Source organism: Drosophila takahashii, chromosome 3R (assembly GCF_030179915.1).
Source record: "Drosophila takahashii strain IR98-3 E-12201 chromosome 3R, DtakHiC1v2, whole genome shotgun sequence".
NCBI lineage: Eukaryota > Metazoa > Arthropoda > Insecta > Diptera > Drosophilidae > Drosophila > Drosophila takahashii.
In genome coordinates, this window is record NC_091681.1 from 16,982,045 (window position 1) to 16,999,436 (window position 17,392).

Genomic DNA, 17,392 nt, shown 5'->3' on the forward strand with positions numbered 1-17,392 from the left:
TGTGGCCAAATAATTCGGCGCAAATTGCTCGAATGAGAATCGACGGAGGTAAAAGGTAAAAAGAGCATCAAGTTAAGTGTGAAAAAGCATTTGTAAAGTTTGCAAAAAAAATACGTTAGATAAAAAGATTTATTGAAAAGCTAAAATTGGGTATTAAAAGCTGTACGTGGTTAAAGCGTTGTAAAACTAAATTTAAAGAAAAATAAATTGGGATTAGAAAAATATCTTTTCTCGAAATATATATTATTTAGCTATAAAAAATAAGTTTGAAAAAATTATATACAAATCAAAATGTATTTATATTAGAGCATTAATTAATACGTCTTTTCCTCAATTTTAGATTCTTTTTATGAACACTTTCTATTCGATCGGTAAAATAAACACCAATCAATTATAAACAGCATTAAAAATAAAATTAAATTTGTTTAACCTTTAAAATAGTACAAAAAAAGTTATACGACTTAAAAAATGAATTGCTTCGGGATAAAAAAAAACAATATAGAACGAAAAACATAATAGTAAGAGGAATACTTTCTAATCTTTAAAAATCATCATAAACTGGCATAACAAGATGTACAGTTCAGCGGATTTAATGGTCCTTTAGCTCATGCGCCCCAAATATTAATTTATCCTTGCACTAAGTTTCCACAAACATGAATAAAAGCCAGGTGCAGACCAAAAAACTTAAGAAAACACTAAATCTAAACATTTTGCTGGCCACCTTGGCCTGGCCTAAAGCGAAACACCAAAAGAAAGAGCGACCAAATCACAAACAAACATTAATTTGCATAATTTACTGTGGACACCCAAAAAGAAATGTGCCAGAAATTTTCGCAGCCAGTATTTTTAAACCATTTCCTTTTCTTTGCATTCATTTTCTCCTTTGTGCGAGGGCTTGGGGTTCTTAATGCATAATTTAACAGCAGCCAGAAAAGCCAGAGGGGAAAGGACAAAGGGGGCGCAGCCCGGCAACAAGAGAGCCCAAGGAAGTTGGGAACAATCAACAACTGCGTGTTGTTATTCAAAGCACACGCACACAACCACCGACATTCGCACACACTCGTCGTCTCGCACACCCAAACCACCAGCCGCCACACGGCGTATACGCAACGTGAATCATGGAAGCGGGACAAGACTAACGAGGCCTAGGCTTAAAAAAAAAATATATATAAAAAAATCCGAAAAAAATAAGAGGAGTGCTGGGGTGGCAAGTATAACGTAAAGGTAATGAAGAGCAACAGAGCGGAGCCGTAAAGAAGCAATTTTCTGCACACACAGATTTTCCTTTTCAACTCAAATTTCGAGGGAATTTTGGCGTTTTGCGCTTGGGCTTTGGTTTGGGTTTCGGGTTCTTCAACAGTTTTTCACACAATTTTAAACGGATTCAAGTCACAAGTCATGTAATAGCACACGCGTCAGTTGGAAATCCTTTTGCCACTTAAATTGTAATTTTTTGCTTGTAACAGTATATGTTTTCTTGTTTTTTTTTTATATTTTCTTAAGGGTTTTTGCTTAGGTGCATAAAGGTGGTAATACAGTACGTTTGAGTACGAGCCAACAACTCGAACAACTATTTACAACTCCGCTTGAGTGTAAGTTTCAAACTCGACTGAAGCGTTGAGCGCAATGCGTTCGTCTTTTAAGCACTTTTCCCGACACTCAACTTGAGCTTCGTCGCCGCCTACGCACGAGTCCTCGTCGAGTGGATTTCCCGGATGAGTGGAAAACCGCTTGCCGCTCTCCTGCCCTTCCCCTCTGCGGTTGAGTTTTCCCCGCGGCATTCGCTCTTTGCCGTGCTCTCAATGTCACTCGCAGGGCTCGAGCACCTGCTCTGGGCCACATTTCGTTGGCTGCGTTGATGGGTTTTGGCTGGTGGCCAGGAGCGGTTTTCTTTCTCTCCGCGGAATGGGGCCCCAAGCTAAATTTTCGAAATTAATACCCGATTTTAATTGAATTGGTCGGGTTGGGTTTCATTTAGTAGGAATTTTGGATTATTTGGCAGCACCTAATGGTTCTATGTATGCCTGTAATTCACGAGTTGAAAATAAATATAGGTTACTATTTATTATTTTAAAAAAACACTTGCTGGTCACAGGATAATATTTTATAATGATAATGCTAAATAATGGTTACTATTTATTTATTACATAAAAAAAACATTCTTTGCTCACAGAATAATATTTTTTAAATTAATTTGCATAGTACTTAAAGTAAAATGTTTTTATGGATAATCCAAATAAATATAAACAATATTGTAAAAATAGGTTCTTCTGAAAAGGGAATTGTAAAGGTAAATTTAACCTATCCATTAATTTTAAAAATTTTTAATAGAATAACTCTTCTTATTTTGAAGGTGGAAAACATCACTACACCGAACAAAAATGTATGCTAAAGTAATTCAAACCAGGGTCATATATCTTCGAACGTTTCAACTCTCCGGACCTTGACAATCCTTTCACCACTTAAGGCTAGCCAAGCTGAAGCTCTTCTACTTGTAATTTAGCCAATAAATAAAGCAACAAATATTAATTAGCGCAAACAAAACCAACAGCATCCGCATGGCCGTGGTTTTTGCAGTGAAACATGGCCCAAAACCGATGGAGAAATGGCCAAGCAACAGTGAAGCAAATGTAAATAAAAAATGTGGAGTGAAAGAGAGCCATCAAGAGAGAGAGAGAGATGTGCTGCGAAAGCCGGCCCGCCCCATTTCATCTGCCCACGCAACCACCCATCATAGCGCCCACTTACCCCATAGATCCCGTACTCCCTGCGAATGTATCCAATAGTTTGTGGTGCCAACCGGGCGACTTTCCTGGGCGCCCACGCAGACCAGCAGGTGACGCTGATTCGACGATGTCCTCAGAGCGTTGGCGTTGCACTCAAATGCGGAAAGCGACAGCGAAAAGCTTTTCCGAGGGCGGATAATAAACACGGATACTGCGTTCCTGCTGCGACATTTGCAATTTCTTAATTGGGTAAATGCCGTAAATACATAACTGCTGTTTATGCACCCTCAATTAAGTTGTTAAATTTTAAACTGCAAAATTAAAATAATAAAAAACTTTTTCATATTTCTGTATTAATTTTTGATAAAATAAATGCATTTAAAAAATGGTTTAGAATCATGACTATTGAGGTAACAGCATTATCACAAACTAAATGATTATAAATTCTTATATTACCATCAAAAAAATGTAATTTCCAATTTTAATTTGTGGGTAAACAAAAATGAAGACTACAAAACTCTTTTCCAACCACACTCATAAAAAAAAATCGAAGAATTTCCTTAAAATCTAGAAAATTCTTTCTTGAATTTTTGCCAAAGGCGACCTCACCTTTGTTTTAAGAAATGGTTTTTTTGAAAGGCACCATTAAAACAAGAAAAAATATTTCTTGTTTTAAGAAATTAAATTTCTTAAAACAAGAAAGGGTTTTTTAGAAAGCCACCATAAAAACAAGAAAAAATATTTCTTAAAACAAGAAAGGCGATTCTTGTTTCAAAGGTGGTTTGTTTCTTGTTTCAAGAAATTAAATTTCTTAAAACAAGAAAGGGTTTTTTAGAAAGGCACCTTTTAAACAAGAAAAATTCTTTCTTGTTTAAATTTCCTTTCAAGAAATTTTATTTCTTGATTTAAGAAATAATATTTCTTGAAAGGAAGTTTTATATTAACACTGAAACCCTAAAAATAAAATGTACCTTAGTTTTTTCTTTTGCATATTATATTTATTTACATTTAAAACATTTAACACTTAACATTTAAACATTTTTAAATAACACATTTTTGACTCAAGAAAACATTATTATTACCCAAGGTCTGTTGAACTTCATATGACCTACGGTGATCCATTTTCTTCGCCTTTCCTCATCTATAAAAAAAGAGTTATTGGGATATCAATGATTTGTTTTTAGATAAACAACTTTTTTGAAATAATGTAATGTTAATAATAGCCAAAATACAAACACGTTGGACAGACGACCGAGAGAGAGGAGCAAGACAGGTAGAAAATGAAGGGTTGAAAATCGAATTTCAGAGAGAGAGAGAGGCACGGGAGAGACACGTACATACATACATATATATTTACATACAGTCCCTTGCGCGAAGGGAGACCGAATGTAAGCAGGGCAGATCGTGTCAGTTTTAAGAAGGAGAAGAGAGAAACGTCGCGACGCGTAGGTCAAGCGAGCGAGAGAGAGGAGCAGAATATGAAAGGGTTGAAAATCGGGTTTCAGATCGGGTGAGCCGCGTACATGCATAGATATTTACATGCATACATAAGTATGTCAAACAAATACAACATATTTTTCTTACCTTAGAAGGTTTTAAAACAAAATTACAGCTTCGACAAACAAATTATTTGGCTGATGCAACTGCAGGTATTTTCACTCTGAAAAATAAATAAAATGCGAGTAATAAGATAAAGTTATTATAGAACTGTACACCCACAAATTTATGTACAAATGTATGTATGTACGTAGCTCTTAGCTAAAAAACAATTCACCTAAATTGGTATACGCTTGGTAAAGAGATTTGAAATGTATCCTTTAATTACATACAAACAATTGTACGCCCGCTATACAAAAAATTATATACATATTTACATACCTTTGAATATTCGGAAAAAGGCTTCACCTCTTATGCGCTTGAAAATCACGTCCATCACTCACGAATTTTTTTCACAACTGACGCTCGGGGGATCAGAGAAGTCGGTAGCCGGGTAGGCCCTTCGTCCCACTTCGTTTTTCTTGTCGTTAACATTCGGCAGCCGAAGGAAGTCAATGGCTACTTTCCTATATTCTAGGGTCATTTCATTCATATATTCAAAGGTGATTTTGTCATTAAATACGTACAAAAATGTTTTGGCTGCGACGGCAAAACAAACATATGAGATTTTCATTTTTCTATTTTTAAGAAAAATTCGTTCTTGAATTTTTTCCATCAAGAAAGGTTTTCTGTATTCAAAGGACAATTTTCTAATAACAAGAAATTTTTTTTCTATTTTCAAAGGTAGGCCGATTCAATGGCGAGATTTCCAAAATTTAGAAATTAATTTTTATGAGTGCAAAAGACCAGCAAAAGTTACAATTAATATTGTTAAAAAAATAATTCAAAAATTGTCGTTTTGACGTTTTTTGGCAATCTTTAAAAAACTCGAATTCAAAGAATTATTTTTTTTTGCCAAATAGTAGGTATATGTAAAAGTAAAAGGTGTTCGGTTTGTAAAAGAACGGCCCAGTAAAAAGAACAAAACATTTGTGATTATTCGAAAGGGAATGACAATGAGTTAAAAATGTGGCCAAGCGGCTAAGGCAACAGCAATTTCGTAACTCAAATTTTATAGCAAAGACTTTACAAACATCGCTTAAGTGGCGGCGTAGGTGTCCACTCAATGGATCCCTTAATCAACCAATCAAGTCAAGACAAACAAACAAAGGGGGGAAAATGCACAGGCCAAAGGACAAGTGCAATTTCCTAATCAACAAGAATGCCGCATTCAAGAAAATTGTTTGCACAATCCGACAGGCCAGACATATCACTTAGTGCCCGAGCATCACTCAATTTGTCCCTGTTTGCCAACGGCTAACGGCCAAAGGACAAGAGGACACGAGGAGCTGCTCCCACGACATTTTCAAATGGGCTCATCACACGACGCATTTGTTTATTCAATAATTCATTCGAGTGGATGTGGATGTGGATGTGGAACTGGATCTGGATCTACAGCCGGGGTGATTCATATGTGGCGTCGCAGAAAGGACATCACACGCAGCTTGGCCAGATTCATCTGCACGCTGTCCGTTACCCGGATGCTGGCCAAATCCTCCACATGCGAGTGGCCTGTGGCACGTGGCACAAAACTAAGCGGGGTCTCTCAATCATTTGTGAAGGACATGGACTCACCCGTCAGGACAATAGCCTGTTGGCCCTTTTGCTGGCCCAGAGCACGCCACGGATCCAGTTGGCCATGCGTGAAGATTACCTGAGCATAACGCTCGCTCTGATTGAACCCGTTTCCGCCGAATTTCCTATTCGTCTGCTCAACGCCGTCGGCCAATTTCTGGGCCGTCTGCTCCGTTCCGAACGCATCGTGGCAAAGTTTTTCGAAGTAGGACAAGGGCACCTGATTGGCAAAGGCTTCGTTCGCAGAGGATTTCGATTTTGTGGTCGTGTACCAGCCAAATTCATTGCAGGTTTGGTAGAACCAAGCACGAGCTAATAGAAAAACAACTATTTATGAAACAATAATTTCGTTTTGCGGTTTTGCTTACTTACTTCCACTACTTTGATCTGCATCCTCGCTGAAAAGTTGCAGCATGGACGAGTAACCAAAGTCCTGGCAATCACTGGAACGCCGGCCTTCCGAATAAAGTAGTTCCAAGAATTTTAAAAAGGCCTCTTCATCATTGGAGTCCAAAGACATTAAAGTCTCACACAGGCGGGGTATATAAGCACTGTGGGGTAATACAAGTTATAAAAAAGGTATTCATAGGTATTATAACCCATACTCACCCATAACTTTGCACTACCAAAGCAAAATAGTTGCCCAGACCATTAAAGAAAGCTGCCCTATCCAGGGTATCCATAGGATTATAGTCCTCGCAGCCATTGAATTTATAAAGCAGCTCCTGAATTTGATTGTCATCGAATAGTTTTACCAAGAATTTTAAACCCTTTTCAATTCTTAAAGAGCAATTGTGACCATAGCTTAGCTGAATGGAATCGCTGACTATTTCCATGTACTCTAAAAATATAATATGTTTCAAGAAAATTTCGTTAAAAATCCCCATCTCACCATAAAAATCCGCCTTGGCCAATAATGGAGCACTGGAAGCCCAACTGGCAGATATTAAATCCGGATACAGTTGAGTCATCCAGGCCACCAAACTTCCCGAATAAGAGCCGCCAACCAAAATGACTTTTGAGTCTTTCATTTTGGGATTTTTCGACTTCTGATGGCGTATAAAGTGAGCCAAGTCAGCTAATGATTGATGGAGATTTAGTTGCTTGAGATTATCCAGTTTAAAACTCTCTTCTCTACATAATGAAAATTACAAATTTAGGAATTATACTTTAATTATTTATTTTTTACTCACCCAAAGGGTAAGCTCAATCCGTAATAGCGATGTTCGGTGTAGAAAAGCATGCCAGAGTTTTCCACAGCCATGTCGTGGGTCAAACCAGTGCTCATTAATCCTGGACTGATGGTCCACTCACCTCCGACAAATATGTAGATGGGTCCTTGGGGATTGTGATATTTCGCATTACGAAAATATCGCTAGAAAGAAATTATAAATTTTTATTATTTGGTAAATAAAATGAACATAAGGTCTTACCATTTTCCAAGTTTTATTGTTGTGTTTATCGAAATGGTCAACTTTTTGGTCCAGCCAAAGTTCCTCAACAGAAGCTACTTCGTTTTTGGTATAAGATCCAGAGATTGGCTCTAGCTTAAGCAATTCCAAACTAAGTTTATAAGGATTATAGGTCGCCAAAAAACTTGGCAGCCAAAGTATTATTTGCACAGCGTAATTTAGCCACTTCATGTTGGGTAACCAATATTCAAATAAATAAATGTAGGTACTGACAATGTTTATATGCAAGCGGTATGCCCCTATTCGAAATACCTATGAATAATTTAATAAAAATGCATAGATATTGTCATGCACTAGGCCAAGGTTAATGCAAAATATTGTTGCAAGAACTGATAATACACCACTTGAATTATTGGTAGTAAAAAGAACGGTGAGCATGATACACATTTATGGCATACATTTTTCATACTTCACCTAAAGATTCCCATTTTATATTCATACCCACGTCCAGTCTCAGTCAAATTTAAGAAGCTTTAAAAATTTTACTACTTTCACCTATTCTAAATTGTCTGGCGGCTTAGCCAAGTTTATCCGGCTCAAAGCCGCTTCAAGCCACCACCTCGTACCCGCAACGTCGCTGAAGAAGAATAAACAAACACCCACTCAAATAAAACCCACCGAAGATACAAAAGTGCAGGCGACACGAAAAAAAAGGAAGCATACAAAAATATTTTTACAGCGCTGACACGGGAAAAAAGGCAACATAAAAATATAAGCACAGCTGTGGGAACAAGCAACAGGAGAATGCACAAAATGTGTAATTGGCATATTACTCATACGCCCCGCATCCAGGACAATGGCGCGCGACGAAGGAGCAGCTCTGCAGTGCAGGATTCCCGCCGTGTCAGCGCGTGTCCTGTGCATTCGAAGCAAAAGGATTGCGGAAGCGAAAGTCAAACTGGGAAAACTTATGAGCAGAACTCTTCCAACATGAAACCACCAGGGTGAAATGGAAAATTCCATGGTTGATTTTTCTTACATTTTTGTCATTCTCTATTAAAGTTCAAAAAAGGGTATAATAATTTGCTAAATAAGTTGGTAAATTTTTAAATATATATTAAGTTTTCGGAATATAAATATTTTTAGATCTTACAATATCCTACATATGTAGATATAATTACCACTTTTTTAATATGATTGTGCTTGAAATTGAGAAAGTGTTATTAATTCGATTATGCTTAATAACCCCAATTTAAATTTATTTAAACAAATTTTTATATTTTTTCCTCCTAGGAATTTAAAATGTTTTAAAATATTTTTATCCAATTTACAGAATTGCGCAGCTTCTACTTCTACTGGGTAACTTGATATACCAGACATTTCAGGATAACAATCCCATTCGCTAGGGGGCTCTTAACAACAATGGGGGCGCTATGAAAAGTTATTATTATTGAGGCTCTTTGTCGCCGTTGACTTCGTCGTCGTCGTTGTTGTTATTCTTCGTCTACTCTTTCCCAGGCAGAAATTGCAAATTGGTTAAATCGTGCAATTGATGTTGAGCCTCTTATTTACCCCAGTTGTTTTTACTACCCTGAGGTTGGGCGTAATGACTGAGAAAAGGATTATCCACCATAAGACCAATCCACGGGGCAGAAAAATGTACCAAAGATTGGCTCGCAAAAATCATCAGCATATAAATAACATTTTACGTGCATGGCAACATTCCACATGTGCTCAAAAGCCACAATCCAATTCGCAACCCGATAGGGTGGCATGCTGTTATTTTATGAATATTTATAAAGGAATTCATTTTTGTGTTATTTTTGGTTGTCAGGAAAAGAATTTAAAATTGCTCTTTGAGGCAAAAGAGAAAATTATTCAATTAAAGGCAACATTGCAGATTTCTTGAATATGTATAACCAATAATTTATCAACTTGTTAAAGAATTAAAGCACCAAAAACATAGATATGTTGGATTAGAATTTGACCATTTAAAAAATGTACTTTCGATTTATTATAAGTACACGGTAGTTTATTACATTAAAAAAGGTAAGATTTCAAATTTCAAATTTTTCAAAATTTTAAATAAATTATTTTACCAAGTCGAATCAATAGAAATTGATTTTTAAATAATATATTTCAAACGCATGTATTTATAATTCGAACAAACAATACACAAATAATTTAGTGCAATAATAATCATATTTTAAAATATATTTCCAACCGTTTTGACACCTTGTTAGCGAGATCTACAGATCATTTAACAGACAATTTAAGTTAAAGACCTACCTTCTTTTATTTAGTGTTGTTTTTACCCCTCATCTGGACTTGGGTTTTTTCATTTTTACGAAAAGCTTTCGTCTGCGAGCATGCGCTTGGAAAAAGGACTCAAATGGAGTGACACTCATAGAAACCCTCCTTGAGAGCTTTTCGCCGCTCTCTGGCTCTAAAGTAACGTCCTTTATGAATGGCCTCCTGTTGCTCGACACATAACAGGTGGCAAGGCTACGAGAGATAGCTTTAATGGAGCTGTTGATTGCTCACCGAAAGTAGAGCCCGAAAGCAGAGACAAGTTCACCCCCCGAAGCATATCGATGGGGCTGTGGCTTGAGTGCCAGCTTTCGAACACCTTGACACTGTGACACACTAAAAAAAGTCGAGGCGAATTTAAATTACTGCGAGAAACACACGAGGACCGTGTCTGGCTCAGGGCTGTTGCCTTGAATTTTGTTTATGGTCCGAAGTGGATTAGCTTGGCTCTATGCTTCTGGAATTGGAACCACCAGCAAGTGGCTTTGCCTCTTCTCAGCTTATATTCCGCCTTGTAAAGTGTAAAATTAATGGTTAATGTGCCCAGAATTAAACCGGAGTGGGGGTTCCTTGCCTATCATAACATTTTCTGTAAATTAACTAATTAAAGTATAAATTGTTAAGCGACACTGTCATTTAAAAGATTGCACAATTTTTTAAGAGAGTGTAGTTTAATAAACAAGAATAATCTTAATGATTAGGCAAAAAGCTTTAAAGAAATTTTACTTCATAAGTGTTAAGCCAATTAAAAAAGGTTTTATATTACCTGAAAGTAATGTTTATATATTATGTCCTTAAAAGTCGCATTGTTTAAGTTTCTGTCCATTTATTAGCATACCATCCAACTCGGAAGGGAGCACATTTCACATTTTAAAGTTCATTTCACAACAAGTTTAAATCGATAATTAAACTGAAAAGTTATCCTTGTCCCTTGGGATTCGTATCCAACCAACTTTGTCCACTTTTCAAATTCAGAATTATAATTTAATAAGTGCTCCAACTCGCTCTGGGCGATGAGCAGCCCTGCTGATGCTCCTCGGTGGCTGCTTAATTAGCCGTGGGTTGGTCTTTTTCCAGTTGGCCAGCGCACTCTAATTGTGAAGGTGGGTGGCAAAGTCAAACTGTTTTTCCAAGAAAAATTGAAACGATATCTGCACTGCAGAACTTCCAGGACTTTCTTTGTTCAAGCTCTCAATAATATGTATTCATTTTATCGTCCTTTCTCATGCTCATTAGGAACTATTAATATAATGGTTCGCATTGTGTCGAGTGGGTTTAAAATTAAAAACAAACTTAATATTAAATTCATTGTTTGCACTTTTCGTTAACATATTATAATACCTTAAAATAGAAATTATTTAATTTGTTTGGACACACAGTTTCGGTGTTTTATGCCAATTCATTGAATAGTTTAAAACATTTTTGACGGTACCAAATAACAATCATAAAAGCTTTCGAAATTAAAGTGCCAATTTTAGATTTGCTCTACTTTTGTAGTATTTCTTGTGTGAATTGTTAAAATAATTCGCTAAAATTCTTTTTTTAGATTTAATAATTCTAGGAGGTATCAGATGGTTTGGAAATGGTATGTGGCGGTGAAACATCAGCCGGTAAATTCAGCAGATTGCTAGCAGATTTCTGCTGATTCTTTTTCTTAGCTGGTTTCTTGGTTTTACTTATGCCCTGATGATCAGAGTTTTTAGGATTTGTGTTTTGGCAATTCACATGGTTTGAATTAATATTTGTCTCCTGTGCGGGCGGCTCTTGTTCAACACTATTCTGTTTCTTCTGTGTATTAAAAGGTTTGGTAATTTGCCGATTTTGGCCATTCTGTTTATAATACTGCATGCACTTTGGCGGTTTTAATTTATTGGGATGAATATTTGTACTAGTTTGCTGAGGAGGTTGTTGATAAGGATTCTGCCCATTCTTTTTAATGAAATATGAATGATTTTGTTTTTTTGAATTTTGATTTGGCTGCTGAGGACTAGAGTTTTGATGGAATGTTTGTTTTGTACTTTGTAGGTTCGTGTGTGGGGAATTCTTTGGTATCCATCTTGGTCTACATCCATTTTGTTGCGTGCTCGCTTCAGCTGCGTTACCATCTATCTTCTGATGCGGATTTTGTGGGGTTCCTTGAGGCCTTGGTCCGCGACCTTGTGGCTTCTTCGCTTGATTATTACTGGGCGGAGTGTTTTTTATCGATATCTTAGCTAACTTATCAAGTACTTTTTGTTGCTCGCGCTCCCTTTTCTTATAATGCCAATGGTAATATAGGTGGGCCTTTAGATCGAGAAGCGAATCGGGGGCAAAGTCGCACTGGTTACACATCAGGGGCTTCGACAGTAGGTTGTCTACTAACGATTTTGGCAGTCGTGAAAAGCAATCGTCCTTTTCCAGCTGAGCGCAGAATTCTATTAAGTTCAATTCATAAATTAATAATGATTTTCTTGTTTACTTTAAGGAAAGTGTTTAAAAATTAGGGTTTCTAAGAAAGAATTTGAATACTTTTTTCTAAAACAAATATAAATACAATCTATTCAATTGAAAAACTAAAATATAAGCCTTTTAGGGGGAGAAAATCAAAATGAAAACCCATTTTTCCCCTGGCAAACTTACTGTCAAATGGCACAAAAAGTTCGGTGTTGTGGCAGTTCCAGTGTTTCTTGGTCTTCATGCGTGGAGATACGAAGTCCTTAGAGATGACATGCAAATGGAGCCTTTGCAAGCTGGGCTCTGCGTGGAATCCCACCTGGAAGTCCTCCCAGGGCACTTCTTTCGCCGCCACCTCCACAACCTTCCGTGCCAGAAGATACATCTCATTCAAAAGCGGCAGATGGCACCGGTCCAACTGAAAGATTCCAAAAAACACATTAAGATATATTGGCTTTCGAGGATCTAGTAGTATTCTTACTCACATAAAAGATGCTGGGAATGTCGGCCAATGGGAGTACCAGGTAGTGATGCTTCGCCTTGGGGTACTTGTCCGCCATTACTACCCCGAATTCCGATGATATTATCCAGCATTCGGGTTTTTTCATATCTTTAATTAATCCATATTGCCAAGACATGTCAAGTTCTGTTTTTTTCTTGGATTTCAGTAGCATGGTTAAAAATATATTAAAAACAATAACACAATCAGCTGACTATCTAAATAGTGATGGAAAACAGAACATCGCGGCTAGAGATGGAACTTTTTAATGTACGACAAATTATCGTCGATGAGTTAGCAATGAAAGTGGAACGGTGGAATGTGGTACATTGGGGCTATCTATATTTTTAAATCCGTATTTAGGGGGACTAATCGAAAAGTGTTTAAAAAATTGTTTATAAGAAAAATATATATCAATCTAGATAGGCTGTGGGCCAAATCGGAGGTCTACAAGTGTTTTAAAAATGCATTTGAAAAATCGGGTATCCACCCACTGGCTCCCCTCACGAGGGTTGTGCCAATATGCACAAAGTGCCATTATGCAAAAGCGTTAATTCAAGTGAACAATCCTCGAGTTTTCCCTAAACAAAATGGGAGCCAAAAATAAATTTGCCTACGGCTCCACTCGTAGAAGTTGTGCCAACATGCACGGTGTTTGGCCAGATTTGGGGCCTTGAGAACGTTTCGTGCAAGTTTCATAAAAATTAAACCCACAGTTTTTGCTATATTTGCTATAGCATTTGGAGCATTTGTAGATGGAGCATTTGCAATTGGAGCATTTACAATTACAATTGGAGCATTTTGCGACTGGAGCATTTTGTGACTGGAGCATTTTGCGACTGGAGCATTTTGTGACTGGAGCATTTTGCGACTGGAGCATTTTGTGACTGGAGCATTTTGCGAGTGGAGCATTTTGCCAATGGAGCATTTTGCGAATGGAGCATTTTGCCAATGGAGCATTTTGCGACTGGAGCATTTTGAGACTGGAGCATTTTGGTGACTGGAGCATTTTGGTGACTGGAGCATTTTGCGACTGGAACATTTTGCCAATGGAGCATTTTGAGACTGGAGCATTTTGCCAATGGAGCATTTTGAGACTGGAGCATTTTGCCAATGGAGCATTTTGCGAATGGAGCATTTTGCCAACTGGAGCATTTTGCGACTGGAGCATTTTTAGACTGGAGCATTTTGAGACTGGAGCATTTTGCGACTGGAGCATTTTGCCAATGGAGCATTTTGCCAATGGAGCATTTTGCCAATGGAGCATTTTGCCAATGGAGCATTTTGCCAATGGAGCATTTTGCCAATGGAGCATTTTGAGACTGGAGCATTTTGCCAATGGAGCATTTTGCGAATGGAGCATTTTGCCAACTGGAGCATTTTGCTAATGGAGCATTTTGAGACTGGAGCATTTTGCCAATGGAGCATTTTGAGACTGGAGCATTTTGCCAATGGAGCATTTTGCCAATGTAGCATTTTGGTGACTGGAGCATTTTGCGACTGGAGCATTCTGCGACTGGGGCATTCTGCGACTGGAGCATTTTGAGACTGGAGCATTTTGAGACTGGAGCATTTTGAGACTGGAGCATTCTGCGAGTGGAGCATTCTGCGACTAGAACATTTTGGTGACTGGAGCATTTTGGTGACTGGAGCATTTTGCGACTGGAGCATTTTGAGACTGGAGCATTTTGGTGACTGGAGCATTTTGGTGACTGGAGCATTTTGCGACTGGAGCATTTTGCGACTGGAGCATTCTGCGACTGGAGCATTCTGCGACTGGAGCATTCTGCGACTGGAGCATTCTGCGACTGGAGCATTCTGCGACTGAAGCATCCTGCGACTGGAGCATTTTGAGACTGGAGCATTCTGCGACTGGAGCATTCTGCGACTGGAGCATTTTGGTGACTGGAGCATTTTGCGACTGGAGCATTCTGCGACTGGAGCATTCTGCGACTGGAGCATTTTGAGACTGGAGCATTTTGGTGACTGGAGCATTTTGGTGACTGGAGCATTCTGCGACTGGAGCATTCTGCGACTGGAGCATTCTGCGACTGGAGCATTTTGGTGACTGGAGCATTTTGAGACTGGAGCATTTTGCGACTGGAGCATTTTGCGACTGGAGCATTCTGCGACTGGAGCATTCTGCGACTGGAGCATTTTGAGACTGGAGCATTCTGCGACTGGAGCATTCTGCGACTGAAGCATTTTGCGACTGGAGCATTTTGAGACTGGAGCATTTTGAGACTGGAGCATTTTGCGACTGGAGCATTTTGCGACTGGAGCATTCTGCGACTGGAGCATTCTGCGACTGGAGCATTTTGAGACTGGAGCATTCTGCGACTGGAGCATTCTGCGACTGAAGCATTTTGCGACTGGAGCATTTTGAGACTGGAGCATTTTGAGACAGGAGCATTTTGAGACTGGAGCATTCTGCGACTGGAGCATTCTGCGACTGGAGCATTTTGAGACTGGAGCATTCTGCGACTGGAGCATTCTGCGACTGGAGCATTTTGGTGACTGGAGCATTTTGCGACTGGAGCATTCTGCGACTGAAGCATTCTGCGACTGGAGCATTTTGCCAATGGAGCATTTTGCGACTGGAGCATTTTGCGACTGTAGCATTTTGCTATGGAGCATTTTGCGACTGGAGCATTTTGAGACTGGAGCATTTTGGTGACTGGAGCATTATGGTGACTGGAGCATTTTGGTGACTGGAGCATTCTGCGACTGGAGCATTCTGCGACTGGAGCATTTTGAGACTGGAGCATTCTGCGACTGGAGCATTCTGCGACTGGAGCATTCTGCGACTGGAGCATTCTGCGACTGGAGCATTCTGCGACTGGAGCATTCTGCGACTGGAGCATTCTGCGACTGGAGCATATTGCGACTGGAGCATTTTGAGACTGGAGCATTTTGAGACTGGAGCATTTTGAGACTGGAGCATTTTGAGACTGGAGCATTCTGCGACTGGAGCATTTTGAGACTGGAGCATTTTGGTGACTGGAGCATTTTGGTGACTGGAGCATTTTGCGACTGGAGCATTTTGCGACTGGAGCATTCTGCGACTGGAGCATTCTGCGACTGGAGCATTTTGAGACTGGAGCATTTTGGTGACTGGAGCATTTTGGTGACTGGAGCATTTTGCGACTGGAGCATTTTGCGACTGGAGCATTCTGCGACTGGAGCATTCTGCGACTGGAGCATTCTGCGACTGGAGCATTCTGCGACTGGAGCATTTTGGTGACTGGAGCATTTTGCGACTGGAGCATTTTGAGACTGGAGCATTCTGCGACTGGAGCATTCTGCGACTGGAGCATTTTGAGACTGGAGCATTTTGGTGACTGGAGCATTTTGGTGACTGGAGCATTTTGCGACTGGAGCATTTTGCGACTGGAGCATTCTGCGACTGGAGCATTCTGCGACTGGAGCATTCTGCGACTGGAGCATTTTGGTGACTGGAGCATTTTGGTGACTGGAGCATTTTGCGACTGGAACATTTTGCCAATGGATCATTTTGAGACTGGAGCATTTTGCCAATGGAGCATTTTGAGACTGGAGCATTTTGCCAATGGAGCATTTTGCGAATGGAGCATTTTGCCAACTGGAGCATTTTGCGACTGGAGCATTTTTAGACTGGAGCATTTTGAGACTGGAGCATTTTGCGACTGGAGCATTTTGCCAATGGAGCATTTTGCCAATGGAGCATTTTGCCAATGGAGCATTTTGCCAATGGAGCATTTTGCCAATGGAGCATTTTGCCAATGGAGCATTTTGCCAATGGAGCATTTTGAGACTGGAGCATTTTGCCAATGGAGCATTTTGCGAATGGAGCATTTTGCCAACTGGAGCATTTTGCTAATGGAGCATTTTGAGACTGGAGCATTTTGCCAATGGAGCATTTTGAGACTGGAGCATTTTGCCAATGGAGCATTTTGAGACTGGAGCATTTTGCCAATGTAGCATTTTGGTGACTGGAGCATTTTGCGACTGGAGCATTCTGCGACTGGGGCATTCTGCGACTGGAGCATTTTGAGACTGGAGCATTTTGAGACTGGAGCATTTTGAGACTGGAGCATTCTGCGAGTGGAGCATTCTGCGACTAGAACATTTTGGTGACTGGAGCATTTTGGTGACTGGAGCATTTTGCGACTGGAGCATTTTGAGACTGGAGCATTTTGGTGACTGGAGCATTTTGGTGACTGGAGCATTTTGCGACTGGAGCATTTTGCGACTGGAGCATTCTGCGACTGGAGCATTCTGCGACTGGAGCATTCTGCGACTGGAGCATTCTGCGACTGGAGCATTCTGCGACTGAAGCATTCTGCGACTGGAGCATTTTGAGACTGGAGCATTCTGCGACTGGAGCATTCTGCGACTGGAGCATTTTGGTGACTGGAGCATTTTGCGACTGGAGCATTCTGCGACTGGAGCATTCTGCGACTGGAGCATTTTGAGACTGGAGCATTTTGGTGACTGGAGCATTTTGGTGACTGGAGCATTCTGCGACTGGAGCATTCTGCGACTGGAGCATTCTGCGACTGGAGCATTTTGGTGACTGGAGCATTTTGAGACTGGAGCATTTTGCGACTGGAGCATTTTGCGACTGGAGCATTCTGCGACTGGAGCATTCTGCGACTGGAGCATTTTGAGACTGGAGCATTCTGCGACTGGAGCATTCTGCGACTGAAGCATTTTGCGACTGGAGCATTCTGCGACTGGAGCATTCTGCGACTGGAGCATTTTGAGACTGGAGCATTTTGAGACAGGAGCATTTTGAGACTGGAGCATTCTGCGACTGGAGCATTTTGAGACTGGAGCATTCTGCGACTGGAGCATTCTGC

At 39.7% G+C, this 17,392-nt stretch overlaps 3 protein-coding genes and 1 long non-coding RNA gene across 5 annotated transcripts in view; all 4 read right to left on the bottom strand.

Annotated features, from left to right (window-relative positions):
* The window catches only part of LOC108064313 (IDLSRF-like peptide), a 41,741-nt gene extending 40,138 nt beyond the window's left edge, over nucleotides 1-1,603 (bottom strand). The window contains exon 1 of the mRNA XM_017151803.3: nucleotides 1,542-1,603. The gene's annotated coding sequence lies outside the window, so the exon portion shown is untranslated. The remainder of the gene's footprint in view (nucleotides 1-1,541) is intronic.
* A 1,046-nt stretch (nucleotides 1,604-2,649) lies between these two features.
* On the bottom strand, nucleotides 2,650-7,540 carry LOC108064336 (putative serine protease K12H4.7). Its single transcript, XM_070217260.1, has 7 exons — nucleotides 7,331-7,540; nucleotides 7,091-7,272; nucleotides 6,790-7,031; nucleotides 6,507-6,738; nucleotides 6,270-6,448; nucleotides 5,898-6,209; nucleotides 2,650-3,037 (listed from the first exon to the last, which is right to left on the bottom strand). The coding sequence occupies exons 1-7, from the start codon at nucleotides 7,538-7,540 to the stop codon at nucleotides 3,033-3,035; spliced, it is 1,362 nt and encodes a 453-aa protein (XP_070073361.1). The 3' UTR covers nucleotides 2,650-3,032.
* On the bottom strand, nucleotides 3,709-4,849 carry LOC138913488 (uncharacterized). The gene is made up of 3 exons (XR_011419254.1): nucleotides 4,605-4,849; nucleotides 4,311-4,386; nucleotides 3,709-3,867 (listed from the first exon to the last, which is right to left on the bottom strand). It is a non-coding gene; the product is annotated as an uncharacterized lncRNA (long non-coding RNA).
* Nucleotides 7,541-10,793: 3,253 nt separating the features above from the next.
* LOC108064337 (vacuolar protein-sorting-associated protein 36-like) lies at nucleotides 10,794-12,790 on the bottom strand. 2 transcript variants are annotated; one of them, XM_070217598.1, is made up of 3 exons: nucleotides 12,534-12,790; nucleotides 12,239-12,470; nucleotides 10,794-12,033 (listed from the first exon to the last, which is right to left on the bottom strand). In XM_070217598.1, exons 2-3 carry the CDS (start codon nucleotides 12,435-12,437, stop codon nucleotides 11,177-11,179), a joined length of 1,056 nt encoding a protein of 351 aa, XP_070073699.1. In that variant the 5' UTR covers nucleotides 12,438-12,470; nucleotides 12,534-12,790; the 3' UTR covers nucleotides 10,794-11,176. The 2 variants fall into 2 exon arrangements, with proteins under 2 accessions (XP_070073699.1, XP_017007322.2); XM_017151833.3 differs by having other exon boundaries at nucleotides 12,538-12,789.
* Nucleotides 12,791-17,392: the final 4,602 nt, after the last annotated feature.